At 44.9% G+C, this 18,577-nt stretch overlaps 1 protein-coding gene across 1 annotated transcript in view; it reads left to right on the top strand.

The window, feature by feature from the left end:
* Positions 1–17,182, top strand: part of rtn4r (reticulon 4 receptor) — a 29,804-nt gene extending 12,622 nt beyond the window's left edge. Inside the window, exon 2 of the mRNA XM_012815899.3 lies at positions 15,088–17,182. Coding sequence (XP_012671353.2) covers positions 15,088–16,502 — 1,415 coding nt within the window. The 3' untranslated portion in view covers positions 16,503–17,182. The remainder of the gene's footprint in view (positions 1–15,087) is intronic.
* The last annotated feature ends 1,395 nt before the right edge of the window (positions 17,183–18,577 follow it).

The raw sequence follows: 18,577 nt of genomic DNA, 5'->3' as shown, positions 1-18,577 counted from the left end.
CCCCTCAATGTCTCCTCCTTAACTCTTGAGGAGCTCTGGGCAACTGCCCATCACCTGCTGTCCTCCAGGCTTTGACTGTTATCTGTGTTGTGGGCACAACTGAGGTTGTGCTGAGTGATGCGCCCTTATCTCCCCTTCACTTTCCCCCGATGAAAGCTGGGGTCGGGGGGCAATGTATATCTTATCTGCTCAGGTTTGGGTGAGTCCCCATCCGCTCTTCAGCTGAAGACGAGGGGACTGGACGGGCACCAGGCTGCAAAGCTTTTATCTTCAGAGAGTCAGTTTGACCACATACCCTCCAACAAGTACAAAGCTTGAGGACCCCTGATACCATCTTTATCTTGGGGGGGGGGGGGGGGGGGTGGAATAGAGGGTGGCTTATCCCATTACTAAGCTGTGATGCTTTAACCTGACACTAATCGGTAGGGGGGAAAAGTCGTTCAAACTACAGCGGTCTGTAACAAACATGTTCGTAAGCAGATCTTTTCTAACTTGTCCACGATGGCCTGTCCTGCTCTCTGTCTCTCTTGACCACCAGGTCAGCTAAATGTTGGCTTTTGTCTTACATGGTCCATATGTCAGCTCAAGCTAAATCCCTTGTTATACATGCTCATGCGAGCATACCTTGACAAAACAAACAAATCTCTTTAACAGAAAAGCACCCTTGATGGAATATGGAATATAAGCTTGGCTTAGCAGGATTTATGGTCGTGCTCTGTTTGCTCAGTCTCAGAGCAGAAGATATATAAGGTCAGAACTCACCCCACCGAACGGGCTATCCTACTTCATCTGAAAAGGGCAGCCAATCATTGTGTTTGTCTCTGCTGCCTGTACACTAAGCTGAGCCTGTGTGCGGACAGACATGACCTTCATGTCATACCCTAATTAACTAGTCATTTCTGGGGCAGGGAATGATTTGTTCCTCTTAGATCAATGCTGCTGAAGTGAATGTAGACCATAAAAGTACAGAAAGTACAAGAAAAACATATCACAAGGCTATTCAATTGCACTTTCGGATGAGGAAATACATTACGAGGGGGCTTCTTTTCTTCCATTTTTACAGCAACCTGTGTTGGAATTGCAGTTAAGCTGACCAATTTGTTCCACTAGGGAAGGCAGAAATGCTTAGATAATGGGTTTAGGTATCATGGGGTTAGTCAGCACTGTTTGCCATACCTTATTAAATCATAATGAGCAGACAAGGTTTGGGGCATTCATATTTTTGGAAAGGAAGTGAAGGTTGAGTTACTATTATGAGCAACGGAGATTGTCCACAGCCAGGTGCACCAAGCGTTTTAAAGGATGTAAAGTTGCCTGAGTCGCTAGCTGTGGATTCAAAGAGATCAGCTCTATCCAGCACATTCTGTGTCAGTAATATTTGGAACATTTCGAGGGGGGGGGGGGTATTGCCGTGCCTCTGGTCAACCTCTCGGTAGTTCCTGCTTCGGGGCAGTCACACTTTGAAGCTGTTTCTCTCTTGTGCTTTAAAGTTCTCTGGCTCTGTCAAGATGTATCCTCAGTCAGGTGTAGATTGACTGGAAGGCAAGCGCAGGAGGGCAGACTGCTTTCAAAGGCTTGCTGCATGTTAAATCCATAATTTCCATCCTATCAGTGCTTTGGGGGGGGGGGGGGGGGGGGGGGGTGTCAGGTTGGTTTGTGGTTTCTTGCTAGCTGCCCCAACGAAAAAACAACTCCAGCAAACAGATTCCAGCTTTTTTTTTTTATTAAAGTATAACCTATGCATTTGATTATTTGAAATTATGTCAGTCAATAATACTACTGGCACTATTGGCAAATGAAATGGGATATGCAGTTATCATAATCAATAGGATCAATCCTCACAGGTGATTGCAATAAGAAAGGAAAATCGTTGTCCCCGTGTGAAGCAATCAGAGGCTGGAAACTCATTTCCAAAAGCCATCTCTGAGGGATGACACCAAATACAGGAGATTTGAGGAGAATTTTTCCATGGTGGTGTTTTCACGCCCTGCAGCCCCAGTGGCAAACCAAACTGTGAGCATAACTTTTTCACACCACAGTGAAATGGTTTCAGGATTTGGCTTTTGAAAGCTGATGCTGTGAAAGGGGATGTTTAAATAATGTCAGGTTATGTCAGCTAAATTACGTCTGCCCTGGAGGTAAAAAACACTGGGCAAATTTGACTGCTCATTTGAATAGCGAGCTGTGCCATTGATTTGCATTAGCTGCCATCAATAGCCTTCATCGTGATGGCAAAAGCCAGCGGACAAATGTCAGTCTCATCAACATAGCAGCCCATAGGCAGAGGGGATTTGCTCCGTCCTTAACCACTGTGCACAGACAGGCTTGAAGAGGGCTGGAGGAGAGGGCTTGTTTTTCTAATCTTGCTAGATTACTGACCCGTAGCCAGAGACTGACATGGACTCACTTCAATAAATACAGAGCACATCATATATCTCCCCCACATCACGTTCGGTGGCAGGTGATGGCCAATGGGGAGAAGAAAAATCTTTTTAGGGCTGCAGTGTAGATGATGATAAATGCTGTCTGGAGGACGTGCCCTCACATAGCGGATGGCTCCGATGTCAACCCCTCCTCGGTCAAATTGAAACCACTCATCACTCAACAGAGTTTCAGGAAGTGCCTGTGTTTCCTATGGATTTAAGATGACTTATGAGGCTGGCACTGGCGTTTCCCACAGACCATGACTTGATACTTTTTGAGAGGCATGTTATTTCCCTCTTTTGTGAATCTGTTTGAAATTGAATAGTAGGAGTTTTGGTGTAACACTAGTGAGCTAACCCTATAAAACGTGTGTGTAAACCTTGAAAAGACCAACAAATGCCAATTAAGCACTCATAAAAGCTTGCTTACTGGTGTGTTTTGGTGATATAATTGGCGATGTCGTGCTGTAAAATCTTTTCATACATTTTTTACGGGGTTTGGGAATGACAGGTGTGTTTATCTGTCCTTCATGTGACCATATACCATCAAAATGAATTTGAAGATAACGAACATAGTTGCCCATAAAAGAGAGAGAGAGAGAGAGATGTAATATATTATATATTATGACTATTATATAATGTATTTACTGCACACAGCAGTGCTTCTCAATAAGGTAGGAAAACAAGCCGATCTGCAGATCAGATAAACAACATTTGTGTAATCCCTTTCTTACACTGGGATCATCTGATCTACCTTTTCTTAGCATAAGGAAATGGCCGTGTATGGAGGGAGTGAGATGCAGCCATGCCTCCTGCATTTCCTCCAGTGGGCGCTTCAGCTTTTGAGAGACGTGCCAGTGAATGCAAATGGTGGAGTTGCGCGCAGGCTGGGAGGAGGGAGGATACCTGCTGGGTTCTCTGGTCTCTTTAATGAGCGTTGGCCGTTCTTCACGCCCCACGCTGCTCCTCCCCTGCACCCCTCCGAGTCCCTCCTGCCCACCCCAATCCGCCTCTACTCAGCATGCCCCTGTTCAGCTCCTGAAAGAGCAGGAAATGCAAATGCATGATTCAACACTACAGATGTGTCCGGTAATTCAATTTGTTTTTTGTTTTAAAGCCACTGCCTCTCAGAATAGTGGTACAAATGTGTTATGAATCCTGTTCCACGGAGAAGACAACCCCCCCTAAAATGGCAAGTGTGGTTACGGCAAAATGACTGTGTGTAATCTGCAAATGACACAAGACACCACCGCACCAGTTACCGAGAGGGGCGCAGAGAGAAAAGGCCACGAGCCCTGTGCACATTCAGCTGACTACTTCAGTCCGGGCTAAACGGGGGAGCCTGTCAGACTTTTGGGAGTTGCATACGGAAGAAAAAAATATAATTATGCCTAGCATGTACAAAGAATGCTATATTTAGGCCCTTTTACTGCGAGGGAAGGAGGTCATATATATTTGATTACAAGTCTTGGGGGAAAGTCATGAACACTAGGGGGCAAGCTTGTGCTTTTTTTATATGGTATGCATGATAGCCCTATAAGGAAGACCTCTAAACTTGCCCTTTTCTTCCGACTCACTCCCTCTCTCTTTCTTTTGCTCTTTCTTGTCCCCTCTTGAGGGTTGAGAGTTTCTCACATTAATCCTAATCTATAAATAATGTTCGGCAGTAACATAGCATTCTGATTGAGGGAAGTCATCTGGGCCATAATCTTTCCGTCTGGATTAAAAATGCATTGCAGATGATGCATGGCGCTTGCCATCACAAGGCTGCCGCTTTTGCAGCGACTGCTTCGATTTGCATCAGCCCTCCATTCGCCGTGTCAGTTCAGGCCCCAGATGAAATCCTCCGGGGCGACAGCTTCTTTTTATCCCATGCTTAACTCCCTTGTACCTGTGCCACTGTGCTTTTCCCAGCTTCCCTCGCTACAGCAGGAGTGGCTTGCTGTGAGGCTGCCCGTCGTTTCCACCGAGGTACTTAAGGCAGATGGCACACTACGGTATGCTAAAAAAGGGTGTCAGCGGTGCAGCTGAGCACCAGTTGGAATGAAAGAAGCCCTTCTTTACAGGATATTGCTTTGGGTGTTTAAATGAGCTTATAATGGTGCTGTTGTTTGACGACTCCAACCACGCTTTATTTTGTTCCATTTTTCTCCTTTCTCTTTTGCAACATATTGAGCCATTTCCATGCCAGTGTTTAAAATGCTGTAGCGTGCAAGGGGTTGTGCGCTTCCACAAATGTGTGTGTAAGAGTTCACCCCATAATGTTGTGCGTGTGTGCCTGTGAGAATGTTAATGATTTACTTGGGGCCTAGTGTTCCATTTTAGAAGGTACTTGTGTTTTCTAGCTTGTGTTAATGTTAACGTGTATTTCTGTTACCATTTTGAATCTGTGTGATATGTGTAATTGGACTGTATGCAACTCCCTGTCTGTTAGTGCATTTGGCCACCCTTACCTAGTGTGTCATGTAAAGATTAGACAACCCTAGTGTACCTTTCTGTGCCAGTTGACTCATGCCGTTTGTACCCTGCTCCATCCTTAACAATACATTATTTTAAACATAATGTGGAAGGAGGTATGGTCTAAAAGGACAGAACATGTCTGTTGACCTCAGTGGCGGCGAGAGGTCACACTGGCAAAGTACAGCGTGTCAAGATGCCCTAACAACTCCTAAGGCGGAGGACAGCGATAGAGCAGTAAAACCAAATTCAACATCCTCTGAGACACGACTGTTAAACAAAGCAGAACCAATAGCGGAAATTGCATACTAGCATTATCTGGAAGGGGAACTAACGCCCCTTTAGTCCTGTGCATTCTGTGTTCAACAGACATTAAATTGGGTGCTAGAGGTCAGTGAAATGAATTAGAAAAGGGCACAGTCTGAGCGTGTAACCATGTCAATAAGCACAGGCTGGAGGAGGTTCGACAAAGTGCACCGTGCGAGCATTTCTTTTGACACAGTAGGCAATTAGCGTGACAGTCCTTGACGATGACACTTACAGTGTGATGGGAAAACGTGGAGGCTCAGCAGAATAACCAAAATGTCTTTTGTCAGGTGCTGCCGGGGAAGGCAGTGATAGTGGTGGTCGACTTTGTAAGCAAAATACACAGCCCCAGTGCTTGTTGAGGAGGCTGGTTAGTTTCCGGTGAAATCCAGTGACTCACCCATCAGTGTATCCCATCTGCTGATGCTAATTTTTTATCTCATTTATATACCGATCACATGTTACGTGATGTGATCATATGTGACTGATTGTATATCATGTATCTTGCAATTTTGCTGATTTACAGTCAGACAGATAATTTGTTTCAGAGTAGTGAATGTTGTTCATTTAAAACCAAATTGGGTGGAAATATAGACGGTTTTGTTCCCCATGAAAAGATATATTGGGAATCAGGGTCAGAATTATAAAGAGATATTAATGGGATTTACAGAGTAATGCTATGCCCTAAGCCTTGTATTAAAAACATAAATACTGAGACCATGGGTGATTGTACTCTACCATCAGCTTAACCCCACCACAGTGACTTCTAGAGGAGATGTGGCATGTTGTCGGTCCTAAAGCTGAAACTACTGGCATGATCCTGCTCTGCTGAGGCCAACATGAGAAAAAAGACTCTTTAATGGGTGTTAATGAGCAAAGCTAATGGCACACTGAGCATGTGGTGTGGTTCATATTCACAGAGTCATCAACACCAACAGTGGAACTGACATTTAATTCACAGGAAACAAGATCTTATGCACACCGTTCCCGGTAGACAGAATGGTTGAAGGATGCCACTTGTTCAAAAAAAGAATGAAAGAAAGAAAGATAGAAAAAAAAGCCAGATTGTTGCTCTCCTGGGCAGGGTGACTCATTAGCTGGGCAACAAAGCAAGAAAAGTCCCATGTCATTTGGGTCATTACAGCGCACATATTGCAAAGACTCATGGGAGGGTAACGGGGAGAACAAATTAAGCTAGACCTGGGGGGATGAGCGAGAAAACTACACTCTGAGATGGGGTACAAGAGTCTTAAACAGACTGGTGCTGAAAAAGTGGACCGTTTTGGACTATAATCACATTTAGTTGTGACAAATGGCTAAATGCACGTTAGGGTTTTGTGCACTTTTTTGGCACCCCGTGAAAGTGCTGGAGGGCAAGGAACAGGGGCTCTGTGTCCCAGCTCTCTGGGGGAGGGAGGGGTGGGGGCGGCTGCTTTTATCTTCCTCTCCTATCAGCATCATGTTGCTGGAGCTCTCTCTCTTTCGCTCTCGCGATGCTGCTCGCTTCTTCACTGGGAGGCAGCTGAGTGGAGACCCAACCCTACGACGACGCTTGCCTCCCGCAGTTGTCATGGACACGACTCCACGAGCACATGTTCTGATTATCAGATGGCCACCCTTCGGCGCAGGCTCTTCAGAACTCCCTACCCGTCATCCGTCACTGCCCCCTATCTGTCGTGACACTCATCACCTTTACATCTTTTCCCCCCCTGCTTGTCACATGCAAGATACAAAAAAAATGGGCTTCACTGCGTCTGAGCGCAGGCATACTGAATGCTGGTTGATGATGACCTTTAAGAAGAATAGGGGGTGGTTGCCGGGTGTAAAGCAGTTGCTTATCGGAGATGCAGAGAGGTTTAGGAGGTACAGTAAATGGGGTACGAGGCCCTGCTGGCTGGGGCCGTGTTTCTCTTTTTTATTGCCGCCCCTTTGCAGCAAATCCATTTTCTGCAGTCAGGAGCTTGTCGGTGCGGATGCTGCAGAGCAGACGCAGGTGGTAAATAATGCACGGGCTTTTCTCTTTATTTCGCTGAAGATGTGCGCTTAGCCCAAGAGACTGTCTGAAGTGCACTTATTAAAGACGCTCAGCTCTTCTGTTATTTTTCTCTTTTGCGTTCTTTCTCCCTCCTCAACGGTTTCTTTTTTTTTGGAGGAGGAGGAGGAGGGTGTTGTCAAAAACAGTCCCACCTCAAAAACTCACATTCCCCTGGGCAATGGTACAGCCTTTTTTACAAGAGAACAAAAATGCACCATAACACACAGCCCCATTCCCTGGATGCCCAAATCCCTTGTCGCCCCCCCACCTCCGAAAAAAGTAAGATGGCCAAGCCATGATGTCTGGGTTTTTAAAACCCATTGCAGGAGAGTGATGGTCTTGTTCCCACAGCATAGTCCAGCCATGTGCTCTGCCTTGTAATTGCTGGCTTACGCCGTTGACAGCAGCAAACATCAAAAGCCGAACAGATGGCACGCACGTCCACATCCCTCTCTGGAAGGGATTCAGCAGCTAGCTGATTGCCTTCAAGTCTTGGGCTTCAAGCTTGTCTCTGTCGCTGCCATATACCAGTGGCGAGAAGAGGATATCTCCACAGCTCTTCTCTCTCTTCCCTCTTCTAACCCTACCCTACCCCTCCCTCATTCACTCACTCAATTTTGGACTCTCAGAGCTGTTTTACATAAAGAGGTCATCATTTTATCTGATCCCTCCAATTCGTTTTTTTACACTCATTTTTGCTGCTGTAAGGCTGCCCAGACAGAAACTTGATGGAGCTGATTGACTCCTTCCATCAGTGACGTCCGAGGTTACCAATCCAGCCGGAGAAGCACTTTTATGGTCACTAATAGGAGCAGGGAGATTACTGTCCAAAGTAAAACTGAACAGATGACACTGGAGCATGCGTTTAAAGTGGTGCTCTGAGAGTAACTTGAAAGTGCTACATAATAGTCTGATGTGTATGCAATATACTTTTTTTTTCTCAAAATGCTTGAGCCTGTTTTTCTTTTCTCAAGCAAAAGCCGAAGATGGATTTACGTGTTGTGAATGCAAAGATGAAAGGAGTGCAGATTGCAGGGTTTTTTTTTTTCTCTTTCCAGGTCAAGTCGCCTCAAGGGTGTTTACTCATGGAAACTAGATAGATCTCGGAGAGGCTGCGCAGAATTAGTTCAGAGTGCAGAGAGGTGGGGTGTCCAAGCTCTGCCTAGGCATCAAGAGCCACTTCTCTCCCCTCCTATTCAATCTTTCTATAGATGATTGTGTCTCACAGTGAAGCTGGCACGGAAGTAACCACAACTTTTCTGTATATTTCCAATACCTCTTCATTTCTAACAAGTAATTTGTTTTGATCCCAGCCAAGCCATCATAAATAGGTTCTTGTTCTTCCTCCGCTGATAATGCATGCCGCTTCTTTGTAAACAGTGGTGTGCGGGAAATAGCAGTGCTTAGCAATTCATTTGTTTTTCAATATTGTTACTTAATCAATTGTATAATTGATGAAGTACCATTGTTTTAAAGGTGCTATCCTTGATTATAATCTAATTTGTGTTGAATTCAGCAAAATTGTCCTCATATTTAGTTGACTGTCCAGTTTATGCACAAAAAAAAAACTCAGGTGTTTGTGCACAGTCCAGGCTCTGTGATGGCTTGAACCAAGCTCTACACTATTCCAGCCGAACAACACATTGCTTCAGGAGCACAGGAGGGAGGGTCTTAGTTTGATTTGTTATTTCACTCTAATTGAGGACTTTACCTTTAAGGCTCTCTACACAAATCATCCTTGATTATAATCTAATTTGTGTTGAATTCAGCAAAATTGTCCTCATATTTTGTTGACTGTCCAGTTTATGCACAAAAAAAAAACTCAGGTGTTTGTGCACAGTCCAGGCTCTGTGATGGCTTGAACCAAGCTCTACACTATTCCAGCCGAACAACACATTGCTTCAGGAGCACAGGAGGGAGGGTCTTAGTTTGATTTGTTATTTCACTCTAATTGAGGACTTTACCTTTAAGGCTCTCTACACAAATCATAACCAAAACCTTGAAAGAAAGCTTATGTCAATAGCACAAGTGAAAAGTCTCTTTCAGCAGGAAGAACATATTTATCGTGTAAGTAATTAACAGAACATGAAATAATTCTGTGTGCTGAGACTCAATATTCTACCAACCCAATTTTAATGTCTAGAAGTTTGTATGTTTGCAAACTCGTAGCGTGGAGGAAGTTGTGCGCCTCAATTCCAACATATAGATTAGCTTCCGAGGGAAGGAGCCAACTGCTGTACCAAATGCATTAAGCTCTTTTTGTCAGAGCATACCTTTTGGGTCCGTCCCAATCTCCTTCAACTTGAAGTGATGGCGGATGACACACATTTGCTGCCTGTCTGCATAGTCAGCTTGCTGTGCCACCAGAGTGCAAGGTTGCAAAACCTGAGGCGACGAGAGGAGAGCTTACTTGACACATCAAGGCAATAAGGAGTGTGTCAGTGGTGGTTTACCCCTAAATCAATACAAATTCATATTTTCCGCCTCATTAAAATGATTTGGTGTACTTGGTAGGTGTTCATAATGGAAAAACGACATGTGCTGATATATATATATTCAGCGGTGTAAGGTGTATGGTTGATGGTGAAAACAGGGTGATCTCCAGGGAGATCAATAGGGTTTTTTTTGTTAGTTTTTTTTGCCGTCAGTAACAAACAAGCCTTTTCGGCAGGTTAATTATTTGGATGAAATATATCAGGATGAAGACAGGGGCGTCTTGTTATGCGCGCTGCCAGAGGTGTCGGGGGCATGTCACGCATGTCGCGCATCTCGATGTTAGTAAACCTGTCACAGGAATGTCACCTCCAAAGCGGTGGAGAGGAAAAGATTTCTCTCCCCAGTCTTTGCAGCATGAATGAGCGTTTTACATCAGATGTGGACCCCCTCCACCAGACACCCCTTTCCCTCCCCCGATCATCTCTCTCAATTCTCTACGAGGCACTTCACACAGGAGATGATAGCATCACTGAAAAATCGAGGTGTTAATGATGTAGTGGCTCGCCGATAATGCCACAATGAATCATTAGAGGCTTATTTCCTTTCATTCTAGGGGTAATGCATTTTTTTTTATTCTCAAAAGGCTGGCAACCTCACAAACTTCAAATTGAATTTTACTGGTAATAAAAGCTTTTAAAAACATGGGCTGTATTTCAGTCTGGGGCAAAGGGACGGCTTTGTCTTTGTCTGTATTTTAGGCTGAGATTACAGTGTGATGGCTTCATTTGGAACACAGTTAATTGCAAAGTCAAAAAAAAAGGTGGAGGATGAGTGTTTGTGCTTTGGGCCCCTCCAACCAGCCAGTTATGTGTGTGTGTGTGTGTGCGTGTTTGTGCCTTTTTCCCTACATCTGGCACACATTAAGGGGAAAGCTTTTGCACAAGCTAAAATTAATTAGGCAGCCACCACCTCTCCTCCCAGTGCTCCCCTTTTAAAAAAAAAAAAAAAAAAAAACGCAAGAAGTATATCCGCCCCACCGTGTTGCAGCGGAGCTATGGGCACAGTGCACAAAAGTAGGACACTTACATCTTCTCCTCCTCAGTGGACCCGGGGATATATTTAGATTAGCCATTCATATTTACTCAGCAGATGTCCATATCTCTAAAGAATTATTTTTTCACTTCTTACTTCACATATTTGTCTTTGCCAAGTGAACGATCACATGGAAGATGTTTCTATTGCTTTCACCTATCCATTACTCATATCTTTTTACTATATCGTGGAGCACTCTGGAACAATTTACTGTAACAGAGGTCATGAAAAGCCTTGCCAGACAAGAGTGTGAAAAGTTTTAAAGGGACATCAAAACATTGAAAGTTTTGGAATGGCTTTGCAGTGGCTGTTGCTATGGCTACACCAGAAGTGTGGAGTGTTGGTAGGCTATGGCTAAGCTGAATGAGACCCTTGTCCCGGCACCTTGCCACAAAAGAAATCACACTCCAATCACCATTGGTCTTTCGCCGCCCTTTCTCTTAATGTAAAACCAAACCGCCCGTTCTGCAGTGAGATTCCACAGGGTCTGGACCACGGCCAGATCTCCAGTTCTCATCCTCTGACTTTGATCCCTCTAATGAGACAACTTCTCCAAAGTGCTGTCATAATTGGTGGTCGATCTCAGAGCCCCAGTCTCGAAGAGTTCGGGATTTAACGTTCGTTCTTTATCTCCCTCCTTTTGTGTTTTCATTCCTCCCCAACCCCCCTATTCCCTGTGTTATTTATGAGCCATCTGCTTGGATGAGTGCTATGTCAGACAGCAGGCAGGCAGGCAGGTCCTGATCTGCCTCGCCCGGTCCTTCGCTAATTGTGTCCTCGTCTGCATTCTAGACCAGCAGCCTTGCAGCATCAGCAGCCATCTCACACGGCGTTCCGCCATTCCAAACCCCTTGCACCTCACCCTTCCAGCGGCCTGTTTAATCAAAAAGCAAGGTGGTGGTGGTGGGGGGGGGGTCTGTTCCTCTACCCTCGCCGAGGTTGCAACGGAATAAATACACACAACCAGCAGTGAATTTGATTTGCGCGCCACAGCAGATACAGTATATAATATTCCCATAATGGGGATGAAGAGGTTTTCCGGGCCTGCTCTTGTGGTGGCTGAAAGAACGAGCCTGCAGCCCTGGGGCTACAGATCCATTAGCTGTTGTTTCATGATAAGAGGAAAAGTGTGGCACTCTAAGGCCTTTGATAACATGAGGAAAAGTGCAGCATTTGTTACAGTTATTGCATTAAGCTCATGGCTCATGTCTGTTTCTTTGCCGGCCTGGTGTATTGTACTTGCAGGCGTCATAGCGGTGCTGACCGTATCACTTTCCATCTTCAGTTTTATTGGATAAGCTGATGGTAAACTTCAGATCACATCTTCCTCTTGCACTCCGTGTTCCTTATTTCCCTTCTTGCTCAGCCAAACACACTTGTCTTGTTCTGAGCTGTATTCCCTTCACATGTAAATCCATCTGCTTTCATGAAAAATAATGGACGGCGGCGTAGACACAAATCCCCCACACCCTCCCTTCTCCCGTCTCACCCGAAAGGTCCGTGAACAAGCGCTCTTCTTGTCTTCATCAACAATAGAGCATGGTGTTGGCACTGCTCCGGATGCTGCTCTGCTCCCCCTGTCTGCCAGGACATATGCAAATCCGCTCCTAGTCAGACTTGTCACACACTGCTGCACTGTGCTAACAGGAGCCCAGCGCTCCATTTCTCCATCCACAATTATCTCAAGTGTGTTGGTGTTGTATTGTCACCCCCCCCCCCCCCCCAATCCAACCCCCATTTATTCACTCGGTTTTTTTTGGAATCATTCATTTATTTATTTGTCTTCAACAAATAATTAAGAAGACATCAGAGAAGTGTGCCTGATTTCCACTGTTTTTATCAATGGCTCGTTGGCTCTGCATATCTCCCCAGCCTCTTTTTACATGGCTGAGTGCTTTTGAAATGAGGAGAGTGCTGCAATCAATGAATTTCATGGCAATACCAAGTACACTGTTCAGCCTCTCTGTAATGACATAAAGAGAACAATTCACTCAGTGTGGGTGGGGATTGTTCTTTCAATAGTCTTGTTGCAGAGAGTGTCATAGTTATCTGAAGCTACTTAGAGCTCAGGGGGCCCAGACAGTTGTGTGAGTTCATGGCACTGAAATGGAAACAAATAGGGAAAACCGACACACGTACACACACACACACACACACACACACACACACACACACACACACACACACACACACACACACACACACACATTTGTGGATGTGAGAGTGATTTGTGGAAAAATAGTCTGTATTGCCCTCAGAGACAGTGAGTGAGAAGACAAGTGTATAGTCATGCAGGGCCCAGGAAGTTTGATCCCAGGAAATTGCTACACAGGAAGTCCTGTGATGGACGAGTGATCTCTTTTAAAAATGGTGAAGACGACCACGGGGTCAATAATGGCTAAATGGTCTGCGATGCTGGCTGAGCACGGGCAAGGCGCTGGGCACGAGTTTAAAAATGAGACGGTGCACGGAAATAATTGGCGGGCAATTTAGGGGATTACACTGACACCCAATAGATGACAATAGGAGTGGGTACAAAGATTTGAAAGACAGCAAGACAGGGAGAGCTTAACTAAAACCCTTGCACCAACACCGTGCCTGTGGTTATGGGAGCTGGCAAACGCACAACCAGAAAATGGAGGGGGAAAGGTAGAGTCTGGATCCCAGGTTCGTGAAGCATGCTGTATAAAAAGAAGGGACATGAACAAAAAAGAAAATGAAGGGAACAAAGCTGTGATGCAGAAATTACTGGGATATATGACAGCTTTGCTGTGGAGGAGCCCGGCTGCGTGACGGTGGGTGTGGGGGAGAATGTGCAACAGAGGGGTGCTGTCATACACCACCCAGGCTCCATTAAACAAGCCTCGGGAATGAGCGACAGAGACAGGGAATGCAGGAGCCTATGACGGCTGATGAAAGTCAGGCAAAAAAATATTACCGGTACACTTAAAGTAACTTTTGGCGGAGCATACTGAGAGGTACAGTAAACAAGGGAGCGTGGGGGAATAAAGAGATCTGGTATGTTTAGATGTCATTTCTAACCCAAATAGATATTCTTTTCTTTTGCTCACTTTGAACATTTGCTGTTTTTTTTGTCATGTTACTGTAACATAGTTTGTGTCAGTATTTCTTTCAGCAGAGCGAGTAAATAAGGCCTTGACAGAGAGATAAATATCTTGATTGGCTCATATTAGGTCACACTGACCGTGGAAATTAGTTGCAATTATGGTCAAGAAACATGGCCTGCTGCGTTTTCCCTTTTCACCCCGAGAGCTTCAAAGGAGGGCTCTCTCTCTCTTTGCGCTCGTCTTGACCAAAGCCGGGCAGGTTCATCTTATCTCCATGCAACACTCAAAAAGCACTTCAGACGACGTGTCCGCACAGGCTCAGCTCCCAGGAGGTTCCCATCACACATCTCCCTCTCCTCTTTCCTCGAGAAAGGGGAAAAAAACACATTGCACCACCCAGGCATGAAAGACCAACCACACTTATCTTTATGCGACCGGCTAAATGTCAAACCTAAACCATGCTGGAATGAGATTAGTTCCATCCAACCTATTAGCGCCAGCTAATTTTGCGTAAGGCACCCTCCCCATGTATAGTTAATCACTTTCTGGGGACTCTTGACGGTTGCTCAGCTCCTCATGCTTTCACTGGTACAGAGATGGAAATAGGTCCCTAGGCACAGATACCCTCTTTTAGCACTATGATGTAGAGCAGATTGCAGACCGCCATTTTGGATGCATTATAAAGTGCAGTAGTGAACATCCGATGACTTAAAACGCTTTTAATGTAAGTGTCCAAGCTGAGTGGAGTTTCTATCCTGCTAATCGTCAGAGTCCATAGTTGGAGAGAAATTGAGTATTCTTTGTTGTTTTTGGCGGTGTTATTTATTATATATTAAAGTATATTATTCACACAGAACCACACATTTGTTTTTTAAGATTTGTGTTTCTTCACTAGTGCTGTATTAGAGCATAACTGGAGATCAAAAACTAAATTCAGGATGCCTTATAATCTCCACAAATGAAACCAAGACCTTGGAGATTAATCCTTTTTCACATTTTGAAAAGTCAATTAGCAGGTTTCTGTTTTATCTGTGACTCAAAACTGTCTCAGTGAAGTCTTATGTATCATAATCCACCATCTCTTGGCTCATTATTGCTCCACAATAATTAAAGTGGGTAATTTAGTTATATCTACAGTGATTATAACCATTTTAATTTCATGGACACTTAAATAGCTATTAAAATGGATAGATTGCATGAGAAAACGGACAGACATATATTTGACCCAGTTCTGAACCCCTTTGTTTTTTTTCCCCTCATCTCTCTCCAGGTGGTAGGCTCATGGTCCTGGCCGTGTGGCTGAATCTGGTGCCGCTGCTGGAAGGATGCCCGGCCAAATGTGTGTGCTACAGCGAGCCTCGTCCCACTGTGGCCTGCCAGCAGCAGGGCCTGTTGTCCATCCCCACTGAGATTCCAGTGGGGAGCCAGCGGATATTCCTGCAGAATAACAAACTGACTGTGGTGCAATCCACCAGCTTCAGCTCGGTGCGCAACCTCACCGAGCTGTGGCTCTACAAGAACAATATCAGCCACATCGAGGCCGGGGCCTTCTTCGGCTTGGAGCGGCTGGAGATACTCGACATCAGCGACAACAGTAATCTGCGCCTCATCAGCCCCAAAGCCTTCCAGGGCCTGGCCAAGCTGCACACCCTACACCTGCACAGGTGTGGCCTGTCGCAGCTCCCCGTGGGGGTGTTTAGGGGCTTATTTTCTCTGCAGAAGCTCTACCTTCACGAAAACAATCTGCTTGCCCTGCACGACGACACTTTCCTCGACCTCGCCAACCTCACCATTATTTTCCTGTACAACAACAAGATCAAAGTGGTGACGGACCACATGCTGCGTGGGCTCAACAACCTGGACCAACTGCTCCTGCACCAGAACTTGATTACCTTTGTGCAGCAGCGAGCATTCAGTCACTTGAGCAAGCTGACCTCATTGTTCCTCTTCTTAAACAACTTAACAGTGTTAACCGGGGAGACCATGGACCCACTGGTTTCCCTCCAGTACCTCAGACTTAATGGCAACCAATGGATCTGTGACTGTCGTGCCCGAACCTTGTGGGACTGGTTCAAACGCTTCAAAGGCTCTAGCTCAGAACTTGAATGCTACGTGCCAGCCACACTGGCAGGTAAGGACCTCAAAAAGCTGAAAATTGGTGATTTGGAGGGATGTGTCGATTCTCCATCCCAGGTTCAAACCAGTATCTTCAGCACCAAGACCCATTCTGGAAAGTTCTTCACCTCAGATGACATGCTAGGGGAGTCCATTCCCAGGTGTTGTCTCAGTGGCTATGACAAGTCCTCCATCATCTCCAGCAAAACAATCCCTGACCCCTCATCCTACAACAGCCGCCAAATAACCAACAACCCTCTGAAGGAGAAGGAAAACATATCAAAGACCAAGTATCGAGACGAGAGAACAAAAAACGACACCCGGACCAAGCAGAGCCTGAACGATGGGCCTTTGGGGACATTATCCAACGGCCTGGATCAGTCTCTTGGAAACTTACAGCCAGAACTGATAGAAAACCTGGAGCCCTCTACAGCCCCATCCAGAAAGAAAAAGAAATGTGTGAAAAAGCCCAAATCAGACAATCAGTGTCTTAAAGGTCATGGATCTGCAACTGAACCACTGAGCCTTGTCTTTTTGTCCTCGTTCTGGCTCCTTGTGACCATGTCTTAATTAATGCTAAAGAAAATCCCATGTTCATCATGCTCGTGACAGTGAACCTGCAGGAACCTCTAGACGCAGGCAGAGACTGTGAGATGAAATGCGGGGTTGAAACTGACAAACAACAACAACAACAACAACAAAAAAAGAAGAAGTTGAGGATAAATCAAAGAAATGGATGCCTTTACAGAACCCATCAGATGTATATAAAAGAATCGGTGCCCACATGTTTGTCGTGTGTACTTTACTGTACGGTGTCTAAGCAACACTTTGGAGAGTTCCCTTCCTCTTCCCTTGCAAAGTTTGTACTGAAAGACAATGACAACAGTTGACAGCCCTGAGGAAAGTGAGAAAGAAAAAAAGTATTGCAGTTGTGAATGCACACAGAGAATGTTGAAGTTTTGAGATCTGGGGGGGTAACAGGATTTTTGTTCCCTATGTTTTATTTTAAAGTGATGCATTTGTTTGAAACAGTTGCGTTTTTTTTATGTTTGTAAGTATTTCAGTACGGAAAGAAATGTTTATTCTCCCCAAATATGAGTTCTGGTTTCATCACACAATGGTTAAAGGTGGCATTTGTTGAGGAATGCTGTCCGATCGATCACCAAGACTGCGATGGAATTATAGATATGCATTTTATTTTAGTGTTGTACAAGTATAAATATATTATAAATAAAATATCTCATTTTGTATAGGTGCTTTATGGAGTATATTTATTTATATTTAAAGAATACGTCATCATGAAAGCTGAAATAAACTAAAAGTAAACATTACTGAAGACATTAGGTTTCATAGCTTTGTTACATTTACCTTTTCCACAAGATCATTAGAACCTGTTACCTTATACTGCTAAGCACACAGCTTACAAATAGGTTATGAGTATTTCTGTTGCTGTCATCTTTCATAATAAAACGAAATGGTGTGGGGAAAGTTGGGGATATTTTCCTGTCACTGGAAAAAATATTATTTATCCCTAAAAATACTTGTTGGACCTGTTAAGCTAAGAATCCTAGCTTTGATACTTGGTTTAACGGATTCAGCAGCTGTCTTCAGTCAAATAATATATTAAAACATGCTGTTCATTGTTTGGGAGTCAGGCTTGGAGAGCAGACCCCTGTGTAACCTATTCTGAAATCCATTTAAGCTGAGCTGCTTCAAAAATTCAGTTTGATGTCTCACAATGGGTTTCTCAACAGCAGCTGGGGCCAGTGATGAAAGCTGCGTCGATATGTAAAAAAAAAAAATACAACAAAATTAGAGAGGTAGTTTCCCCTCTCCATCCATTACACAGCGCAGGACTTGCAGTTCCCCCTCCCCCTCGAAAAAAAGGAAAGAAATGCCCATGTAATCTGATGTAGAGGAGGAAAACATGCTGCCTTACACCACAGACTATCCTACTATATGCGCCATGCAATCTCCTCTCAGTTCACGAGCAGATGGCCGGCCCGCTGCGATATGTTCATTGTTTGCGGATGATGACCCAGTGCTTTGACAAATCTGGCCTCGTATCAAATCCCAGTTCTCCACATTTAGCTACTTCTGTTCCCCCACTCCACGGGGCTCTGGCTGGCGAGAGATTGTCACACTCCGATATGAATGGCTTGGCCAGGACCTTGTGGTTTCAGCTAGCCCAAATGGGCCGACAGGCTCGAGGCTCGAGACAGAATTTAAGCGGCGTGTGGACACATTGTGCTGCAGAGCTGCCTTTCATGTTTACCGGAGAGGAAAGGTCACCGTCTCTAAAGTGACGGGTGCTCTCCCCCCTTCCTTTCTCTGACATTCTGGAAGTCCTTTTTCCTCATGGATTTTCTCCCCATAAAGGTGAGGAGACAGGATGCAACCCTATTTCTTTCAGACATCACCAACTACATGTAACACAGTACAGACTGACCTTTATTTCATATGAAAGCAACACTTGATAGATGTCTGCAGTATAATGAAGACTGGAGATGCAAACAAAATGTAGGTGAAAAGCATAATGGCATTCATAGTTAAGTCCAGGACTGTTTGGGCCCTAGTAATCACTGAGCTCTGCCTTCAGCAGTTCCCTGGTAGCGCTAGCACAGTGAGGAGATATCTGCATTGCA

This window comes from Clupea harengus, chromosome 7, assembly GCF_900700415.2.
Source record: "Clupea harengus chromosome 7, Ch_v2.0.2, whole genome shotgun sequence".
Taxonomy (NCBI): Eukaryota; Metazoa; Chordata; class Actinopteri; order Clupeiformes; family Clupeidae; genus Clupea; species Clupea harengus.
Note: the sequence above shows the minus strand (reverse complement) of the source record. Positions and strands in the feature narration are given on the sequence as shown.